This window comes from Electrona antarctica (assembly GCF_951216825.1).
Source record: "Electrona antarctica genome assembly, chromosome: 2".
NCBI lineage: Eukaryota > Metazoa > Chordata > Actinopteri > Myctophiformes > Myctophidae > Electrona > Electrona antarctica.
In genome coordinates, this window is record NC_136807.1 from 15,863,164 (window position 1) to 15,885,019 (window position 21,856).

A 21,856-nucleotide genomic window follows, 5' to 3' on the forward strand; every position below is an offset into this window, starting at 1 on the left:
TGGCCTTGACCTTGTCCTCTAAGCACACCACTGCAGGCTACAGCTGGTCCCCTCCTCCTACACATGAACAGAGAACTTAACACCATTAGACTCAAATATTATACTCAAATATTATACCAAAACACACAACCCATGGGATGGGTCATCACAAAGGGAAAATGAGAAATCCACCCACATACAGCATTTTATTATAGTTCATCCAGATCAACTAAAGGGATTTAGGATGATATGCAATAAATGTGGGTTTTCCATGGCTTTTAGAAGTAATCAACATGGTTATGTGACAATTATTCAACTGGTGACGTCAAAAATGTCACAAGTTGAATAAACGGATTCGACAGGGGAGCTCTCCTTTAAGTGGTGCAATAATAATATGCTCAAAATAAAAGGTGTCAAATCACAAAGGGAGGCTGATAATCACTCAATGAACTGTGTGCTCCTCATGTCTTCTAACACAAGCTCCACTCCTGTTGTCCTTGTGTCTGTGTCTCTGTCTTCTCCTGTTGTCCTTGTGTCTGTGTCTCTGTCTTCTGTTGTCCTTGTGTCTGTGTCTCTGTCTTCTCCTGTTGTCCTTGTGTCTGTGTCTCTGTCTTCTTCTATGTTCCTCGTCGCCCATGTACTGTATATCCGGGGCCTTTATTTTCGTCTTCCTTTCTGATCCCCTCTTTCTGCTCTCCTCCTCCTCCTCTTGTTTTTCATTGTTTATCCTTGTGTCTTTCACGTTTTTTCCTTTTCACCCACTGTCATCACCACCTCCTTCCCTTATTTCCTTTTCTCTCCACCTCCTCTCCCCCCCCCCTCTCTCTCTCTCTCTCTCTCTCTCTCTCTCCCCTCTCTGTCCTATTATGTACCCATTTCCCCATTGCCCTAAATTCTTTCATTATTCCCCTTTTTACGTTTACCTTTTGCCCTTTCCATTTGTACTGTTCCTTTCGTCTACCGTCTCGTTTTCTACCCTCTGTTTGCTCATTTACTCCTTGCCATATCTCATTTGTTCTCTGACACTTCCCTTCCTCTGCTTTCTGTCTCCCTTTACCCTTTTCCTCTTTCTCTCCTCCTCTCTTCAACTTCCTGCTTCCGCTTTTCCTATTATTCCTTCCTCTGCCCTGCTCTATACCTTCCTTCCTTGTCCCTTACTTTTCTGTGCCTTGCATATACTCTCCCTCTTACCTCTACCCTCTGCCATCCCGTTGTGTCCACATTCCCATGTCTGTCTGTGTCCCCTGTCCCACTACTGTTCACATTCCCATGTCTGTCTGTGTCCCCTGTCCCACCACTGTTCACATTCCCATGTCTGTCTGTGTCCCCTGTCCCACCACTGTCCTCTCTCTGTCTCTCTGTTTTGTGTCTCCCTCCAGCTGGCTGCCCTGCAGCAGAGCTCTCTGCTCCGTAAGGTGAAGCGCACCCTGCCCAGCCCGCCACCAGACGAGACTGTCAACGCACCCCACCTGACCATGCTCGCACCCGCCCTGCCACAGGTCTACCTGCCCTCCATGCCCAGCCTAAAGCCCGGCTCACGGCAAGTCGGCCAAAGCCTGGCGGCCAAAGCCAGCCTCCTCAAAGACCTCACGCACGAGCTGAAGGCCGTGGAGCAAGAGTCGACCAAGCTGAGAAAACAGCAAGCCGAACTGGAGGAGGAGGAGAAAGAGATCGATGCCAAGCTCAGATACCTGGAGCTGGGCATCCACCAAAGAAAAGAGACATTGGTGAAGGAGAGGGAGAGGAGGGATATCGCCTACCTGAGGTGCATGGGTGACACCAGGGACTATATGTCTGACAGTGAGTTGAATAACTTGCGCCTGGTAGCTGCAGCGGCCTCTTACGAGAGTAACGGGCTGTTGGCAGCCAGGCCGAGTACTGCCCCGATCAGCCAGTTCCCCAGTGATCTCAACACCGCTGCACAGTTCCCACCCATCTCATACCAGTATCCTCAGAGCCAGCCGGCGGCACCGACTCAGCCGCTGAGCGCACCCTACCAGTCCTCCACATTCAATCAGCCCCCCTACCCATCGGTGTCTCAATCCCAGGCACTACCACAGCCAACACCTCTCCAGAGCCATGCCCCCCCTCCACCATCTTCCTATCAGCCTCAGACCTCCTACCCCTCCCATACCTACCCACAGTCTCAGCCACCCTACCCCCAGACAGACCTGGGGATCCCTGCCGCCCCCCAGACACAGCCCCCGCCAAGCCACACCGGCTTTGGGCCCGCACCGCCCGGCCAACCCCCATACCCCACCCACAGCTCACCCTACCCCAGTGCTGTGTCATCCTACTCCAGCCAGAGCACCCCGTACCCCGGGCAACCCCAAGCTGACATCCTGACTGTACACCCGGGTAGACCTAGGCAGACCTCGCTGGCCGATCTGGAGCACAAGATGCCTACCAACTATGAGACCATCAGCAACCCCACGGTGGTCGTCACGACCACGGCCCAGGACGCCGTCTACTCCAGTTCGGCAGCCTCGTATGGACAGTATGCTGTGCCTACGACCATGGCCAGCCCCTATGGGCCTTACGGCTCTGCACCAGTTTCCAGCGGCTATGGCGGCTACTCCACCATGCCGGCCAGTACTTACGGCCAATACACAACTCAAGCAAGCACGTACGCCCCGTACACCACAACAACAGCTAACACGTATGGCTACACTACCACCACAGCGAGCAGTTCATATGGCCAGTACAGCTCGACGGTTTCCAATGCCTATGGGCATGCCGTCGACAGCCCTTCCACCTACGGCACAGGGGACGCAGGGATGTATGGCGCGCCTGGTCTAGAGCAGAACGTCCCACGAAACTATATGATGATTGATGACGTCAGTGAACTGACGTCCAAAGATGGGCTGGGCACGATGACAGGAGACATGATGCATCACCACGGCGGGAGCAGCGGGCGTTACCCGGGCGATGTCCACGTTCACCATGGCGGCACCGGCTCGACACGCGGCGGATCCTCGTATGGCCGGGAGGAGGAAGCAGCGACGGAAGAGCTGTACGACCACCATGGCAGGGGTAAGAGCAGCTACAGGCACGGACCACTAGGGGGCAGCAGCAGCAGCAGCAGCGTGAGCGTGAGCGCTAGCATGGGTGGGGGATCCCCCTATTATCACGACTACTACGACTACAAATACGGTGTCCGTTCTGGGGCGCAGAAATCCACTTCCAGAAGCCTTCTGGCGCCTGCCGTCATGGCGTCTTCCAAACGCAGCAGCAAGCACAGAAAGTCAGGAATCATGGAGCAGAAAATCTCCAAGTTCTCGCCCATCGAAGAAGCTCGAGATGTGGAGGCCGACCTGGCGGCCTATTCATCCACGGTGGCCGGCGGTGGGGGGGGTTATCCCGCCTCCCGCGTCCGAGGGCGGCAGTTGATCGAGGACTACGGCTTCAAGCAGAGCACCTATGACGGCCAGGCTGCCGGCGCCACCACCGGTAGCCGGGGTAGCCGTCACTACGGCATGATGGTGGAGGAGGATGACCGCATCTACTACACTTCCACAGGCCGTTCACGCTCCACTGGCTACGGCATGGACAAGATCTCAGCCCGGGACTACCCCGCATACCGCAGCCGGTCCTATGAAAGGGACGACCGGGGCCCTCCCTCCTACCGGTCAGGTTACAGCTACAGTCGCGGGCGCCACCCAACCCGACAGTACTCGGAAGAGGAGAGCCCCCTCAGCCCCCTGGGTGGGAGATTTGTGGAGAGGTCGGGGCGCTCGTCCAGTTTAGGTCATGACCCATACGACAGTCGCAGCAGTAGATATCACTATTATTATGGCGGCCAATATTACGGCTCCAGTCACTCGCTTCCGGATGTGCAGGACCACATACAGGACCTCCCCCGGACCCATGTCTACAAGCCGGACGATACATACCTTATAGACGATTACCATTGTGCTGTTTCAGACAGCGAAGGTAATTGTTGGACCTGAATGCCCAGACCAGTCACAGCATTTATCTACCTACTTACTACTGCCCCCTTCCACCGTATCATCGTTTGAAAGTCCTCCACCCACCGAGAGGCTAGGGTCAGGGGGGGAAAGAGAGAGAAGAGACACAGAGATAGATAGTTGTTGCATGCTGGTTTGTTTTCTTTATATGTCTTGAAAGTTTGCTGGGAGCTCTAATTATATCAGTGGACTGCTGTCTGTCTGTCTGCCTGCCTGCCAGCCTGTTCGTCCGTCCGTCCCTCCGTCCATCCGTCTGTCCTACCGGCCGGCCGTCTAGTCGTCTTTCTGTCAAAAACTGGCATGATCGTTGGGCGTGGTGGTGTTCCTTTATGCTTCAAGTTGATTGAATTCATATAGGGTTTTTGTTGCACACGTGCAATTTGTTTTTCCTTTTCAGGTATTTTCTTTCCATGTTTGTTTTGGACTGATGTGTGTTTTATGTATTATTTGTGATACAGTATTTTAATGTCTACACTGCATAATGTCCATCACAATACATAATACAATAGAATATAATGAAAATACCTATATTTCTTTGTCGGTGGTAGGTTGATTTCTTATCTTACTGCCCTGGTGAATGCTTCCACTAGATGAAAGTATTGACTTTAAACAAATTTTTCTAAAAGCAAGTATGTGAAATTACTTGCCAGGTCAACTTCAATTATTTGACAGCTCAAGGTGGACATTTTGCAGTGTATACTTTAAACTTTTTAATTGTCTTGTAATATCTCTGGTGATGTGCTCTGGTATTCTGCATGAACATACATTTTTATTATTTTATTTTCTGCCTTGTCTCCTTTCTGTTTCTTCTTTTCTTTTGCACGTGGGTGGTGGTGGTCTTCTTCCTCCGCCTCCTTGTTTCCTTCCTTCCTTCCGTCCTTCCTCTCAGCCTGCATGCCGCTGTCCCCCAACGATATGGAGATTGACTGTGATCTGCTCTCGGTTTCTAAAGCCTACCACCTTGGCCAGGAAGAGACTGACTGGTTCGAGAAGCCACGCTCCAGCTCCCGCCACTACCACTCCTCTGGGAGGAGCCGACATGCCGTCAAACAACAACAACAACAACCACAACAACCACAACAACAACACACCTACCATGACTACGACGAACCACCTGAGGAGGACCTGTGGCCCCAAGATGACTATGGACACAGCGGAAGACATTCATCATCGCGTGACCATCGCCAGCACGGCAGCTCTTCCGGACGGCATTCCTCCTCAACTCGCCACGCCGAAGACCCCTCGCGGTCTTCCAGGTCGACCAAGGGTCACCCCAAAGACCCGAGTGTGCGCCATGACCCGTCGGTGAGGTCATCGTCCGCAGGCAGGCGAGGGGAGTCGCGGTCTGCCGACTACTCGCGAGACTACTCGCGAGACCCATCGGGGTCTCACCACCACGGCCAAAGGTCTTCCAGACAGGGAGATCCTCATCGCTCATCCCGCAGCAAGTCTGCACAGCCTGGGGACCTCCAGGGACAACCTCCAGGTATGTTATTATGGACATGACAATACATTAACTCGGTTATTGGTTGTTTTGTTGTTCATTTAAATATTCACACCTTTGACAATCACCGATTCATATTTACCGGTAAATCTAGTTGTTTTGGGGACTTCATATATTCATACCTTGGTAACCTTCAGAACGTATTGTTTGTTTATTATTCTTTCTTTGTTCGGTCGTTCATTAGTGGATTATATATAATAGAAGTGAGGAAAAAGCCAGCACACAATGAATGTCCTTTTCACATGGATCTTAATGACCTCTCATGGACAGAAGCAACGGATCCGTTTTGACCGGATAGGTCTTTCTTTAGCATTGTGGATGGTAAATAAAAAAACATGAAAAGTGCATTCATTTTGTGCTGGCTATTTTCTCACTTCTAAGTTTCATAAATTAATCATCAAGATTTTTTGCCACCATTCAAGTTCGTTTCATTAGAGCCTATTTTCTAATTCTAGCGATAGACAATTTTGGTCTTTGCCAGATGTTGTGCCACATAACAACTTCTAAATAAACTCTACTGATGTGTGACAGCTCTGATTCATGTTTAATTACATGGCCTGATCTTATTTATATTTTTGTTTTATTTCATTGAATCACATTTATTAAAAAAAACTATGAGATGAATGAGGGATTTCAGATTTAAACTATTGAGACAATAAGGCAATAAGACAATAAGGCTTTTGTGCCTTGTGCTTTTGTGGACTTTACTTTGAAGGGTGATTTTACAAGACATCTCTTCTGCACAAAGTTTTTTGTTTTTAATGTGCATTTCAATGTGCACTAAATTACAAATTAATTTCAGCCTTGTCCTGCAGGTTATTATAATTCCACCTGCACAAATGTGTAATTTGTTTTCTGCCATTGTGTTCTATCGCTGTGCAAAGACAGCGCTAAACTAAGCCCCTTCATATGGGTCCTGTCATGCATGGCGCCCCTGCTTTCTGGAGCCGTGGATCTCCTGACAGGAGAGCCAATATATTTTAATGAGCTTGGGTCTCGGAAAGAGAGGCTAATTTCTCGATTGGGTTGTGAGCTGAAAAGGTTTAATAACCCTCGCTGTTGAGTGTTTTATATATTTATTTTTACAATCAAGTGTACCCTCAGGGATAAACAGAATTTAATTAACTATATCAAGTGTACCGTTTTCCATCTGGGGGGAGGGGGGGCGGTCTCAGCTGGTCATTCGTCTCTGACGTGTACCGGTACTCTGTGTACAGTAAAATGAAATAAAAATAAAATAAAAAATGATTATGTATTATGTTTTCGCATGTGTATATGTCTGTGTGTCCACAGCTACTCTCACAAACCATGTTTGTTCACACTCTCAGTAGGCTAAGGAAGACATTTTATTTAATCAAATCTACCTTAGATTTGATTAAATAATACGGGGGCACTATACTAGGGGTGTAACGATACATTTTAACAGCAATACGATACGTATCACGATACATGGTTGACGATACGATACATGGACGATATTGGTTCATTATGGCGATCCGATACGATACGATTCAATGATTTGAAATCGATACAGTAACTATTTAAAATACATTGACATTATTTTAATCTAATTAATTAAACCCCTCTTTTTCTTTTTTTCTTCTAAACTTGCTAAATACCATGCACAAAAATGTAGTATTGATACAATCGATTATTTGCTTAGCAAAATGATTCAATATCAATTATCTGCATTGCAAAACGATACGATACAATACATAGTCAATGTTGCTGTTTTCATTTCGATATACTTCGATTCTTGAAATTAAAATCAGATTTTTCGATGCAGTTACCATATCGTTACACCCCTACACTATACCATTCTGCTTTATGTTTTGGCCTATAACTTTTGAACCGTAGATTATACAATGAGAATGTCCCTTTCCCTGGATTTTTTGGTTCACAAATTAGAAAAGTTGAACAGGATGTCATAGAAACGCTATTTGCCCCCAGCCGCAGCATACTCGGGTACTGACAGCTGCAACCCACATATTTGCCTGGGTATGCCAACCTCCCAGTTTCGCAGAGATATGTGCTCTGAGATACTGTATGTGCTCTGAGATATGTGCCCTTTCTAGATGTCATCTTTGCCGCCCTCTTTTCTGGCAGAAATGGCAAAAAGATATTTTGATGAAAAGTCTTCTATTTCTATATGCTGCTACTGTACCAGCTGCTGAACCAAACTGCTGCATTGTCTTACCTTAACGTAACGTCTTGTTATTTTACTCAATTTCTGTCTCATCATCCAGGCTCCTCCAGATCAGGCAGCAGCTCAACCCGGGGACAAGGTTCAGCCGGAGGGCCTCCTGGCTCAGGGAGACAAGGAGGTCCTGTTTCACAGACCGACGGAGCTCAAGGCCAGAGGACCCAGCTCCAGCAGCAGGCCCAGACATCAGCGGCCAGGCCTGGACCGGCCAGTGTCCCTGGAACCACCGGCCCCCAGCAGCAGCAGGCTCCAGCCCAGGGACAAGGCATGGGCATGGGGCAGGGGCAGGCCAAACCAGGACAGATGGGGCCGGCCGGTGGAGCAATGGGGCCTGGAGCCAGGCAGGGGCCAGGTCAGACGGGCCCCATGCCAGCCCCCACAGTGAGTACAGAGTGGGACAAAACTAAGAAAGAGTCTTAAATTTGGAGACAGGAAGGTAATGAATGTCTCCAGTTTATAATTGAAGAACAACCACACAATACAAGATTTATATGCATATGACACCATAATCTATTGCTCTGTTGCTCATTTCTGAGGCTGTATCTAAATTACAAAATAATAAAATGCAGCTTAAACGTTTTTTTAAATGCAGATAAAACTAATTTGATGTTTTTTTGTTGCTTTTTTGTTAGTTCGCTTTTTCTCGAAAATCGAAAATCCAGTGTTCTACTATTACTAATCACTTCAATGCAACAGGGTGATAGAGGTGGTATAATCGGTTCAAGGTTTCTAGTATCTAAAGTAGGTTTCCATCTTGATGAACAATTACCTTTTAAGAATGCACATATTGATGAAAAAAACCTAAACTTAAATTGGGTTTTTGCAAAGTCTTGAAACAATTTATCGTGGCTTCTACTTGCCTACATTGGATTATGGAAATATTGTATTTATAATATATGAAATGAATCCCACAGACTAAGACAATCACATTGGTATTTATTTATTTGTATACAAAGCTATCCTGGGGCAGATACCAACTTACGTAAGCACATTACTCATTCAACCAAGAGGTGGACTTGACTACAATATGAGATCGTTAAATTATATCTTGTCATCTTCTTGGCCTGGGCCCACATGGAAAAGAGAGTGATCTCAAAAACTCAGTGAGGTTCTACCCTGGTTAAATGAAGGAAAACAAGTGCCGAGGTGCACTTCGGTTTATTGTGGATGATTATTGTCGTCTAGGAACAACAGTATACTGTACGATTACAACACATATTGGCAGAGGACATTCCTGGGCTGGCATCCCCATACAGCTATAAGGCTGCCATTGCATAAACCTGAATCTCATAATGTTATATATACACGAGTCAAGTATATGAGTCCAGAACAGTGTTTTGCTGTAAACCTAGTGAACCTCGGACAATGCCACGGCTGCTGAAGCTACACAATAAGTGTATTCCCTGGGAATTTTATTGTGTAGCAGTTAAAACTTGGAAGTAAGGACATTCATGGATGACATCACTGAGGTGAAGTTTGAAGTTTCCCTTCAAGGTGTGATGCAATACTTTATTCTAGTTCCCCCCTGCTCTTTCTATACCTCCAGGCATTTTTAAAGGTGCTGTAAGTGATGTTTTGGTTATTTTTTTTGTTTTGTTTTGTTTTGTTACAAGGTTAAAACTATCATTACTAGAATGTTGGGTCAATAACATGCGGGTATCCATGTCTATCCAGCTCTCCAGGATCATGCATTCATTCATTTCATCCGATCAGAAAAGAGAACCCATCTGCTTCAATTTAAGTGTTCCAATTTGAATTTGTCTGCCTTTTCTTTCTTTCTTTCTCTCTCTCTCTCTCTCTCTCTCTCTCTCTCTCTCTCTCTCTCTCTCTCTCTCTCTCTCTCTCTCTCTCTCTCTCTCTCTCTCTCTCTCTCTCTCTCTCTCTCTCTCGGTTCATCACTTCCTATTTCACTTGTTTATCCTGTAGTCTGTATCTGAGTTTTCTCTCCTGATTGGATGAAATTGGTATCCCAACCAGAAAATGTATTTCCTATTTACTAAAGAGAGACAGAGACTGTTACTGAACAATCACTCTATACAGCAATGGATCTAGACAGAGTTATTTAACAATACAAATCAAATTGGTACCCCTTCAATCCTTCCCCCCACCGACCCATCTCCTTCTTTTGCCCTCCTCCCTCCCTCCATCCATCCATCCATCCATCCATCCACCCATCCATGCATCCATTCATTCTTTCCTTCTCTTCCTCATTCTCCCCTTCCTTCTCTTCTCTCCGTTCTCCCCAAACCACTCTAACGCCGCCTCCTCTAGCACATAATAAGACCTGCTACATCTAAGCCTTTTCCTTTGTTGATCTGAATTCTGCCACCCTAGTGCTGGCAGGGTCTTATCTCCATGATGTGATTAGCACATCATGGCAGCTGATAGCTCAATCTGGCTGATTCACCGAGAGAGAGAGAGAGAGAGAGAGAGAGAGAGAGAGAGAGACAGATTCACATATGAAATGTCACCTGACAGAAATTACCTAGTAGCCTATATAAAGTTGTATATACGTGACCTATTCATGAAAGTGTATACCTTAAATTCCCCTGTGTTCATTTAACACAAAGGCTTTTACTGTGTAGCCAACACAGTAAATTCAATTAAATAAAATCAGGACCAGCTGGTATTCAGAAAGCCGTTTAGGAAGGAAAATCTAGCAATAGTGCCAATTGTCTTGATGTCTGCAGGCAACACATTCCACATGCTGCAGACCTATTACTAAAAAAGATTCCTCGTACAGTTTTTGAATTGCATGATATGAAGTCTGTGTATCTACCTCTGGTGGAGTCGCTATAAACATCACTAACCCTGGAAAAGTAATTGCATAAATCCTGTGAACCATACACATTATTAAATAATAATAATAATAATAATAATAATAATAATAATAATAATAATAATGTTGTTGCATATCACCACTGACAAGAATACAGTTCCTATCACAATGGTATGGAAACATCCATATGTTGCAGGAGTCTGGAAATCCTCCTCTTACTGTATGCTTTACGTAAGAAATATCTCAGTCTAAAGGAGAACTTGAGAGCAATAAATCTAGCTGCTGTCGCATTGTCATTATTCCATCTGCAGCCTCATTCACTTTAACTTTCATGTCTGCTCCATTGCGTGATTAAAATTCATTGATTAACTGGCTGCGAGTGATGAAATGCCAAATGCGAAATTGGATACGATGCATCACATCCGCTGTAGTCAAATCCACATGAATATAATGTGTGATTATTCGGCGCTGAATCATTGTTGAGCTCATGGCTGCTGTCTCGACCTGACCCTTGGCTTACATGGTATTATAAGCTGGATTCCCAAATTAATGATAAACCTAAATTATGCAGTTGCAGTACAAGACTCAGAGAATGATCGGACAGATGGATTTTAACCACATGAACCCTTGCATCCCTATTCTTGGGCGAGCATTTGGCAAAGAGATTCATTCATGGCTCTCTCTCTCTGTGCCTCCCTATCTCGTCTCAATCTCACAATGTGTTTCTCCACCCTCTGTCCATCTCAAATTTCCTTTTGTAATCTCTCTCCCTCCCTCTGTCCAATTCTCTGTTCCTCTCTCATTCTTCTGTCTCTTCTCTCTCTCTTTCATAAGGAGATTATGATCTTTTTTTCACCCTCTCTCCCCTTTTCCATCTCCTGATCTTCCATTCTCTTTCTCTGTCTCTCTAAATTTGTTTTTCTCTTTTTCACTTTCTCTCTCTCTTTGTCTCTCTGTCTCTCCAGCAGGCCAAGATAGACACACCTCCAGTGGCAGCCATTGGAGCCAAGGCAGCCCCCGCCACAGCTGCAAAGACTCCACAGCCCCCACTCACTGGCATAGGTAGGTATACCCACATGCATGCATGCACACACACACTTTTATTTGGGTTGGGTCTGCATTTTCATACAGTGATAGATGCAAACACACTTCTGAATAGTATAAATCCCATGATTTTGTAACCCATTTTTCACCCGGTGCCAATAACCTAAGCTGTAATCCTGGGTGCTACTCTCCCTCGCCAACCTGGGGAGAGCCCCGAACTGAGCTCATGCTTCCTTCACTGCATGAGGAGTAAGCAAGCCAATTCTCATCACCTGACAGGGGGTGTTTCCCCAGTAGGATGTAGCACTTGGAAGGAACACGTTATTCCAACCAGTTCCTTTCCCATCCATCAGGCTGACCAGGTGGAGGTAGTATAGACCAGGATTACTGCATGTTTTTTGTGAGGGTATCTACCCTATAGGGGACACGGAGAGAACATGCAAACTCCACACAGATGTGGATTTTTGTATGTGTATTTCTGTCAATAGTTGGCTTATATATACACATAGGAAAGGTTACCTTTTGGGGTAAGCTTTTGCAAGGTTGTGCACAGATAGCAGTTTCAAAAGTGTTTAAAGGTAGTCGCTCTATTTGTACAGTGCTTCTACAATTTACAATTCACACACACACACACACACACACACACACACACACACACACACACACACACACACACACGCGCGCGCGCACACGCGCACACACACACACACACACACACACACACACACACACACACACACACACACACACACACACACACACACACACACACATGCACAGTATACTCTGATCTGATCTGGGATTAGTCCACACAATGTCTGTCTGGATAATCTCACACAGAAAGGAAGTTTCACTTCCTCACACTGTCACACATGCAGAGCTCGCTGTTGGCCTGATGTCAACACTAGAAACCATATAATAAAATGCATTTGTTTTCAAACCTAGACAGATTCTTTACAGAATTCAGTTTCTTCAACATCATGTTACAACTGATTTGCTCACCAAATATTATTTATTTTCAAAGAGCTACGTACGACAAACTATGAATTAGCCGCTAAGATGACAAACATAACCAACACACAAGGACGTCCCACATTAATATATGTGAACGTACTCAAGAACGACACAGGAGAGCAAAAAACACCAACAAGCTGGCCAGATGTATGGAGAACCGGGATGACTGGAAGCAACGATGGAGGGCTCGTCTTACTGTCTTTCTGTCTCTTTCCTTTTATTTCTCTCGCCCTCTTCCTCTCTGTGCAGGCTCCAAGGCTGCTCCTAGACCAGGGGGCATCGGCAGTGCAGCTCCAGGTCAACCAGGTGCAGAGGGTACCATGTTCTCCAACATTCTGCCTCTAGGAGGAGCCGCTGAGCAGGCTGGCAAACTGGGAGAAGGTACGGCAGACCAGTTGTTCTAAATTGGTTTCACACTGGGACTGTGTGTATACTTAAGGTCTATTCATAGTCTGGATTTTCGGTGGTGAGGTGACCACCGGAGCTGAAATAACGTTGAGCGGTGGTGAGTAAAAACAGAGAGAAGGGCTGGAGCGGTGGCGGTGGTTTGCTCTTCACCGCGGCTCATGACGTCATGTTGTAGTTCGGTGGTCACCTAACCACCGAAAATCCAGACTATGTATGAGCCTTAAGTATTAAGTATAATAGTATTATTGCGACCGAAGTTCGCAGTTAACTATGGAATCGAGCATTCCCCGTCAGTTAGTGTGTAGGGCAGTCTCGTGACATCATGTGACATCATCAGGGATGGAGATGTGGAGACCCTGATGTCATAGTAAATGCGAACTGCTGTCGCAGTTAAGCCCATATATGGAGATCCCTGATGTCATCACTATTGGCCAGCAACTCTACATCTGACCTCAAACCTCAAACCCTTAGATCTCCATTATGGATATATTTCAGAACCTGTTCTGACATTCCATATGTTGATCCTTCCCATCCATCCTTCCTCTTCGATGTCTCCCTTTTGACTTATACCTGTCCATTCAAATTTCAAACTCTAGACGGGCCTGCCCAAAAGTTATTAGTGCAGCCATGCACGACAGTAGGCGAAAACTAGAGTTGTCAACAGGCCCACGCCGCCCACCTGTCCATTCAAACTCTAGACGGGCCGTCCCCAAAGTTATTAGTGCTGCCACGCCCGTCAGCTGGCAAAAAATAGAGTTCTCAACAGGCCCTCATCAAACCCTGTACACTCAAGAAAATGTCCCAGCTACCACCCTTAGATCTCCATATACTGTATGGAACTGACCTGTTGTGACATTCCATATTATGTTGATCTGACCTCATCAAACCCTGTACACTCAAGACATGCAGAATCCATTCCATGTTGATCTGACCCCCCCATGCCAAAGTGCCAGTGCTCGCCCAGCAGTCTGCCGTTAACGAGGCGGATGCGTGCACGCGACCTCACCCTTTAGGGCGAGGTCGCTTCTCGCCCTCAGGCGTCTTACTGTTTTTTCAAAGAGCTTCAACAAGAATGCCACTACAGCAGAGCAGAGTCGGGGATAGTGTGACAGTGTATCAACAGGGGGCCTCCTACTGTAATTAACGTTATGTATATAGTGTCTTTAAACAATCTTTGTTATCTACTGATGCTGACAGCTAAATGAGTGGATGATAGTTTTTCAATTAAAGGCTTGTTGGTTATTCTGTGGAGCCTCCTGCTTGTCACAGCTTGAACCTCAGTTGGAGACAAGTCAATGTTTCATTCCGGGTTTCAGTAACGTGCATTTGTTTTTGTGTTAATGTCATATGTTTGAACTGTTGTCACTATAAGCTGATGGGATATATTTTGTAATCATAAATTATGCTCTCTACTCCTCTCCTCTCTTTTTCCTGCATTCAGCTATCTCCGGTTTTGGCAAGAAGTTCACCTCTTTATTCTGAGGTCCCGAGATTAAGGTATTTGTATATAATTGAAAATCAATACGTAAATAATAAATCAATCAATCAATCAATCAATCAATGAAAGTATATTACAATATATTTCCTTCTTGTTTCAAGCAATTGTTTTTTTTTTTTTATTGAATTGTACAGAACACTGCATCTCCTCAGCTGTGCATGTGCTTTATTTTATGAATCCCGGATACTGTAGTGCTATTGTTGGAATGCATTTCAGTACTTAATGAAATGCTGACATGTATTCCTGATATTAAACGTGTGTGCGTGCGTGCATGTTTGTTTTCACAGGCTTTCGTAAATGTTTATTGAAGATGTCGTGAGGCCATGTACCAGAAAAACCTATGAAATTCCCCTGGTTTTGTTTTACTGAGAGAGAGAGAGAGAGAGAGAGAGAGAGAGGAAGGAGAGAGAAGGAGAAATAAAATAACGGAGAGAAGATCTGAGCACACTGGTGAGTACTGAAGCTGTCAATAATTATACGGTTGAAACTGTCTGCATGATAAAGCATGCCGTGTAGTATCAATTCATATATTTCAAGTTGATTCTAAACATTCAAAATGTGAACTGAATACTTACAGTACGTATAACCAATGCATTAGTTTTAAAAATATATATAAAGGGTAAGAATACATCTTTCAATTAATCCACTCGTAAAACACAATCCCAAAATGATTCAGTACCGGTTTACTGAAATGATGAAGTGATATTCATTTCATAATTTAAAAAAATGTGTACACAGTAAAGGTCTGAGTGTTCATTTAACACTATACCCTTTTGAGTTCAATTAACACTGATGATGTTGCAGTGTAGACATGTTCTCCTTCCTCCCTGCAGCCAACAAGGACTGTATCCTTGCAGGGATTCTGCATGTCCCGGGCCTGAATACACATCGATAGAGAGACAAACCTGATCTCTCAGGCAGGCCAGACAGTAAGTATCAAGCCCAGAGCACATCTCACTTCATATATCTGCTGTGTGAATCTCAGAAGTCTCACATCACTTGCAGTGGTCTGAGTGATTCAATTAACAGCATCTGTGTCATTTTATATTTTTTTTAAAGCAGCTCTACAAGCTTACAGCTTGTACATTTGCTATTTTTGAACATTTTCGAAGAATCTTGAATGTGGGAACTACAGATATAGAAGGCATTTGTAGAATCGGCCTCAGGTCTTAATGGCTTGAAGCGCAATACATACTCCTTCCAAAGACCAAACCTTTCTTTGTAAATGGAGGTGATATAACTACAAATTGACATTATTCCGAGCTTCGGAAGGGCAGTCCCCAAACCTTTCCTCAGAACCCATGCAAGTCCAGATGTCCTGACTCTTTTCCAAACCAGGAGATTTTCCAACGTCGGAAAGAGTATGTATTTGATTTAGGCAACTGTTCATTTATTTTTTGATAAATTGTGAACACATTTACAAATGTTATTAAAGGTTGACTGGAGAGGTTTAGATGGGTCATTTCTACTGCTTGTGGCATCTTATTTTGTTGAAGCCATTTGGGCAGCATTTCGCTGTGACAATCCTCATAGAAACATATACAGTAAGTGCACCTGTGGTTTGGTATGCTAAAAATCTGCAATAGCAAAGGTCTTAATTGTCTTGTTTCGGTTAATGTGCCTTTTGTTCTAAAATCATCTACACAAGAATAACACAATTCATTTTATCACTAAAACATGTTAAATTTGCCTATTTGTGATTGTGTTTACAACCAGCTGAAAAAGCTGGTTGTCAGTTGCAACCAACCAGTGGAAATACTGTAGATGGAGCAGACACTAGCCCTGTATTTCTTGTGCACTTCTTCCATCTAGTGGCCAACTGTGTAATTACATGATTGTAGAGCTATACTGCTTCTGAGTTCATGCAGATGGCAGACCCGGACACTGTATTACTATTCTAAGGCCTGACTCACACCTTCGCAACAGATTGATGTATAGCTGATGCATGAGACTTATTGACTGATCACAATGCATTTCCAATGGGAGACACATGGTTTGACACAACATTTGTGTTGTATGAGGGGGTGGGGGTCAGTCGAAACACAGCCGAAAGCCGTACAACACAAATGTTGTGTCAAACCATGTGACTTCCATTGGAAATGCATTGCGAGCTTGCATCAGTAAACAAGTCTCATGCATCTAGCATCCAACAATGTTGTATGCTAGATGCGAAGGTGTGAGTCAGGCCTTTGTGTGTGTGTGTGTGTGTGTGTGTGTGTGTGTGTGTGTGTGTGTGTGTGTGTGTGTGTGTGTGTGTGTGTGTGTGTGTGTGTGTGTGTGTGTGTGTGTGTGTGGTGCACGTGTGTGTACAGTATGATATTTGTTACAAGCAGAGATACTGAGCCCAATAATATTTTCCCTAAGTTGTCCCCTTATGGACATTTTTGGGCTATAACAGAATCTCAGAAAATTGACTTCAGTTTTGTGTTTCTCTTTATACAGAGTTCCAAGGACTCTCCTTCACTATCCATCCTTTGAAGCAGCTCCAGGCTCCTCAGCCAAAGAATCAGAAAAGTCAGCCCTAAAGAGCAGCGGGACACATCTCCAACCCTTCACGACCACAGAGGATCATTGGAGGGGAAAAGCTAAAAGAAAGAAACCTGCATGCATTGTTTTTGCTGTTCTGCCTCCACACCACAAGAGAGAGCTTCTCAAATATCACTCTATGTCTACACAGCTGTCGTTACAACTTACCACAGAAGGAAAGTGGAGTTAATTTGCCATGTGTAACCTGAGTGCTCTTTGTCGGATTACTATGTGGACGGAAGTACTCCAATGAGCTGACCGCTCCACTACAGTATATGGGCTACTTGAGGAGACGGTATAACTTGCGATGACACGTTAGGATCCTTGCGCCCGTGCTCAAACAACCCCAAAACCTTTCTCCTTTTTTCTGCTCCTCTCAAAGAAATAAAAAGAAAAGAAAAAGGAAATGAAAACTCTTGAGAAGCTTCCTAGGTTTTTCTGGTACTACAGATCTCTTATACGACTCGATACCCAACCAAATTGTGGGTGGAAATTAATAACAAATGTTATTGTGTTAAAAGACAATGATAAATGGTGAGACGGACGCACACAAGTTATTTTGTGCGTCTCTTTCTGGTGGTTTGCTCCGTTTCTATCTACATTCCAGAATGGAACTATTTCAACCCTTGACTCCCTGCATTTTTTTAAATGCTGACTCGTTCTTCTTTTATCAAAATTTTCCCTTCCTTCCTGCCTTTAGTTATTTCATTCTTTGATTTCCCCCCCTCTCTCCTTGAGCTTCTTGCCATGTCTTTAAAAGAAGTGTATAGTGGGGGGAAATATGTACATGTAGGACATGGGAATGCATGGAACTTTAAATCCAAGACCTTACACTGTTCATCATTACTTATCAGAGGCCATAAAGACACTGGGAAATACACAATCGGTGGAATAGATGATAATGGTGAAAGAGGAGGAATAACAACCAATACTGGAAAGTGACAACACAGGAATCTGGCCACAGGAAGAGGAGGAGCCATTGTTTTGGAAAAGGAACGCTTTTGATTTTTGTTATTTGAGACAAAGCTGGCCAGGTTGTTTCTTAGCCATTACAAAGCCATTAATAGTACATATACCCAATGCCTGTGATGGTGTTTTTCTTTCATCATCCCACAACGTTTGGGTTTCATACGTTTTTCTTCTTATTTTTTGTCAAGCTATTGTTTCACAAGTCAGATTCTTTTCAATTTCTGAATTGCCTTATTTGTCTTGGTTATAGGCTAGTTACATTGCCTTAATCACTTTATCTTTTTGTTAACTTGTTTTATTTTGAAGTAACATATTTATTTTTTATTCCTCCATGTTTACCCACCATGAAGCTTATTTTCATTCTGTATATTTTTTTATGAAATAATGATATTGGCAAGAACACTGGTCACAAGATTAATTTATATTTTTGGATTCACGTTTATGTTTATAATTATTTATGAGATATTTATTTTATTTATTTGAGTTTATAACAGTTCCTTCTGGCGATTTGTTAACTCTATTTATTTATTGCCAATAATTATCAAAGCAATAGTCAGAGTAAGGAAGTAAAGAGCACAATCTTGTGTCATTTTAGAAGTTAGTAGTGGGTCAGGAAAGTGTCGCCTCCGCCTGTCTAGTGTCTAGCGTACCACTCGAGTACTGCTACAACATAGACTTCCACACAAAGGTTGTTGTACTACTGCTACATTGTACTATAACTGTACACTTATCGCCAGACCAGAGTTTGGTACTGCCCAGATCTCTCCCACTTTCAACCAATGACAATATGTTGGCATCTTATATCGACCAATAAGGAGCTAACATGTTCCTTGTGTCAGCCAATCGGGTTATGATCTGAGAGCACTGCAGGACAGCAGAGAGGCACTGAAAAAAAACGGAGCATTCGCACACTTCGCAAATGGAAATGGACTCTCTGTCCCTCTCCGGGAGGCCTCAGGGTTTCCGTGGAATTCTTCTGACCTTCCAAGATGGACATTCATTGGATTTGGGTCATGAGCATGACCCGGATACTCACTCAACAGCATGTGTCTTCACAAAAAAAGAAAAAGTGCACAGAGCACGTGTCGTGTAAGCACACATAACAAATGGTGTCGAAGATGAAAAATCTTTACTAATGACTGACGAAACACCCTTGGTTGTGTCATGAAAGGTTGCTGGCTTTTTTTCTTAGTTTAATTTTCTATCATGGCAACGTCCAGACACAACCCCCTCCTACAGTATCTCTCTTTCTCAGACTGTCAGTTGTCGTGGAAACTTCTCAGGTTCAGTGTTCTCCCTGCTGTCATTCCTGCAGTGCATCATGGGATCTGTGGTCTGGTATTAAAAAGCAACCCACCACCACCACCAACAAAAAAAAAACAACAACAATGTACTCTGTTAAGGCCAAACAGTTGTGAGGCCTTTCCAAGCAAACCAACAAACAAACAACTTCTGCTGTATATTGTCTATGTGAACGCTCGCTGGGAAACTACGCATGCCGCCCGGCGCAGCAGATAAAACCTCAAAGTCACTTCTATATTGTTCTGTTCCTAATGTTTGTATGTATGTATGTACAGTATGTATGTACGGGTGCGTGTGTGTGCGTGTGCGTGTGCGTGTGTGTGTGTGTGTGTGTGTGTGTGTGTGTGTGTGTGGAGGGGGGGGGGGGTTCTGTATGCGTGTATTTAACTATCATCCAACTTGAAGGGAAAAAAATACAACATAAAAAAAAGAAAACAAATATGACGGGAAGAAAGGCGGTTTCTCATCTCCGACGTTCTATGCAATGAATGAATCATATTTGAGAATTAAAAAATAAAAAAGGCAAAGGGAAGACAGATAAATAGGAAATTAAAGTCACACAATCACCGTTTATCACACCTGAGCAGAAATAATGATACTAAGATTGCTTTGTTTTGGCATTCCTGATAGATAGAATTAAGGGATTTTTTGTGCATTTGTGTACAATGTAGTCACTTGTATGTCTGGAAGCGTAAACAAAAAAAAGGATAATTGTTTTATTCATGTGATGCTACAAACTGGCATGTCCTATAGGTCCCCTCACCTCTTCAAACTGGGACCTTCCTGCAGCCAAAGGGTCTCTCTCCAATGGTGCATATACAGACAACTGGGAACTGAGATGTTTATTATAACCTCCTTGATGTGAGGACAAGAGAGGAGATGACAGTGTTGTCAGTCACCAGTGTTGATAGCTGAATGATTGAATTATGAGGAAGTTATAAGATATACTTTGAAAGGAGTGTATTGAAAAGGGAGAAGAACTCAGCCTTGTGACATCACTGACCTCTCCGTTAGCTCAGAAGCTCCTCAGATCCTAGCTGCAGTGATTGCGCTGTAATAACTGTCTGCCATTTTGTTTTGCTTTGCTTCAAGCATGAGTTTGTGGGTGCAGTGAAAGGTCTTGTTCTGAGTTTTATACATAGATATAACCTAACCTAAAACATATATAGTGAATAGATATATACGATACAGATTTCGATACAATTCACACTATTGCTTTGGATTTTGTCTGCTCAGGGGTGAAGAAGACAAGCTTGTTTTTGTTTTTATTGTTGTTTTGGACAACCATAGCCCATCATTCACAGCAATTGGCTGCCTGATTGGCTGCCTGATTGTTCTACTGGACAGAATGAATCTTTTGAAGAATGTACAGGAAATACGCAACAATAAAGCCAGTTCTAATTAAATATTCATATATTATGGATAGCACTATATGATATAGAATATATTTAATGAACAATGCAAAATTATTAGCAAACCACAAATGACATCCCATTATCAGAGGCATTTGTATTACCTGATCAGCTGGTGTGTGCGTGTGTGGTGTGCGTGCGTGTGATGATGTGTGAAATGCACTGCCAGGACACATTCACAAGATAGTTCTTTGAAAACAAGAGTTTGCAAAAGCACTGTGTGAATATTAATTTCTGTACATTAGAAGAAAATACTTTATTTATCTGAGTTGCCATTTTGATAACAAAGGCCACTCTAGGAAGGACATATACAGGATTCAAGCATCCTTTAACACCACCCTCTACACAACCTAAGAATAAATGATCAAATAAGACATTATTATATCTATTTTTTTGTAAAACCTTTATGAAAGGATCTATTCAGACATATTATTTTATCATACAAATAGTGGATAGAAGAGGAGGAAACTAGCGGAAACCTATAAGCATATTTATGGTAAATAGAGTGGAAATTATATTATATGCCTGGATGAGACGGAATTTGCGGAAAAAACTGAAAAGAACTCGTTTGTGACCTTTATCTTCACCTGACCTTTTGACTGCAGGCTAAATGGGGAACCAAATCACCAATGTCAGGGCTGCGCTAATTACTGCGTTACCTTATTGTTCTTAAATCTGATCCCGGGAACCCAGACTAGTTTTCTGTTGTACCTGGTAGGTCGCTGCATTCACCTGCAGTCTGACTACTACCTCTGGCTTAAACTAGATTAACAATAATAATTAACAATAATATATAATATAATTTTTTTTAAATTTGTATCTATAGTACAGTACAGTATGTGGCAGGGCTATAAGCTTTTCATGTCAGTTTAGACAGGACAAAGACTCTGTCTCTGCCTTTCTGTTCAACAGATACGAGCGGAAAGTCCAATGTTCTGGTCATTTGTGAATGGAGAAGCATGTTTCTCTGTTGCTGTTGTGATCTAGCCAGTCTTCCTCAGTGGGTTGATGCGTGTGGCCCTCATAATAAACAGTGCAGGCATACAGAACATGACACAGGTACACTGCCACCCGATCAGTGATGTCACTATGGCTAGTGACAAAATAGTAATAATACTAGAAAATGGAAAATTTTAAGTCATATACTTGTCCAAATTATTAATAACCTCTGTTGTACGTATTATGTTTTTGTTTGTTTTTTAAGTTTGTAAAAGAAACAAATGTTTATCAATCACTTTTGCCTCAGGAAA

General features: G+C 43.6%; 1 protein-coding gene across 1 annotated transcript in view; it reads left to right on the forward strand.

Moving 5' to 3' along the window:
- Positions 1-14,381, forward strand: part of bsna (bassoon presynaptic cytomatrix protein a) — a gene marked incomplete at its 3' end in the record, with an annotated part of 90,381 nt that extends 76,000 nt beyond the window's left edge. Inside the window, exons 8-13 of the mRNA XM_079520893.1 lie at positions 1,359-3,912; positions 4,900-5,433; positions 7,698-8,035; positions 11,402-11,495; positions 12,741-12,872; positions 14,341-14,381. Coding sequence (XP_079377019.1) covers positions 1,359-3,912; positions 4,900-5,433; positions 7,698-8,035; positions 11,402-11,495; positions 12,741-12,872; positions 14,341-14,381 — 3,693 coding nt within the window. The remainder of the gene's footprint in view (positions 1-1,358; positions 3,913-4,899; positions 5,434-7,697; positions 8,036-11,401; positions 11,496-12,740; positions 12,873-14,340) is intronic.
- Positions 14,382-21,856: the final 7,475 nt, after the last annotated feature.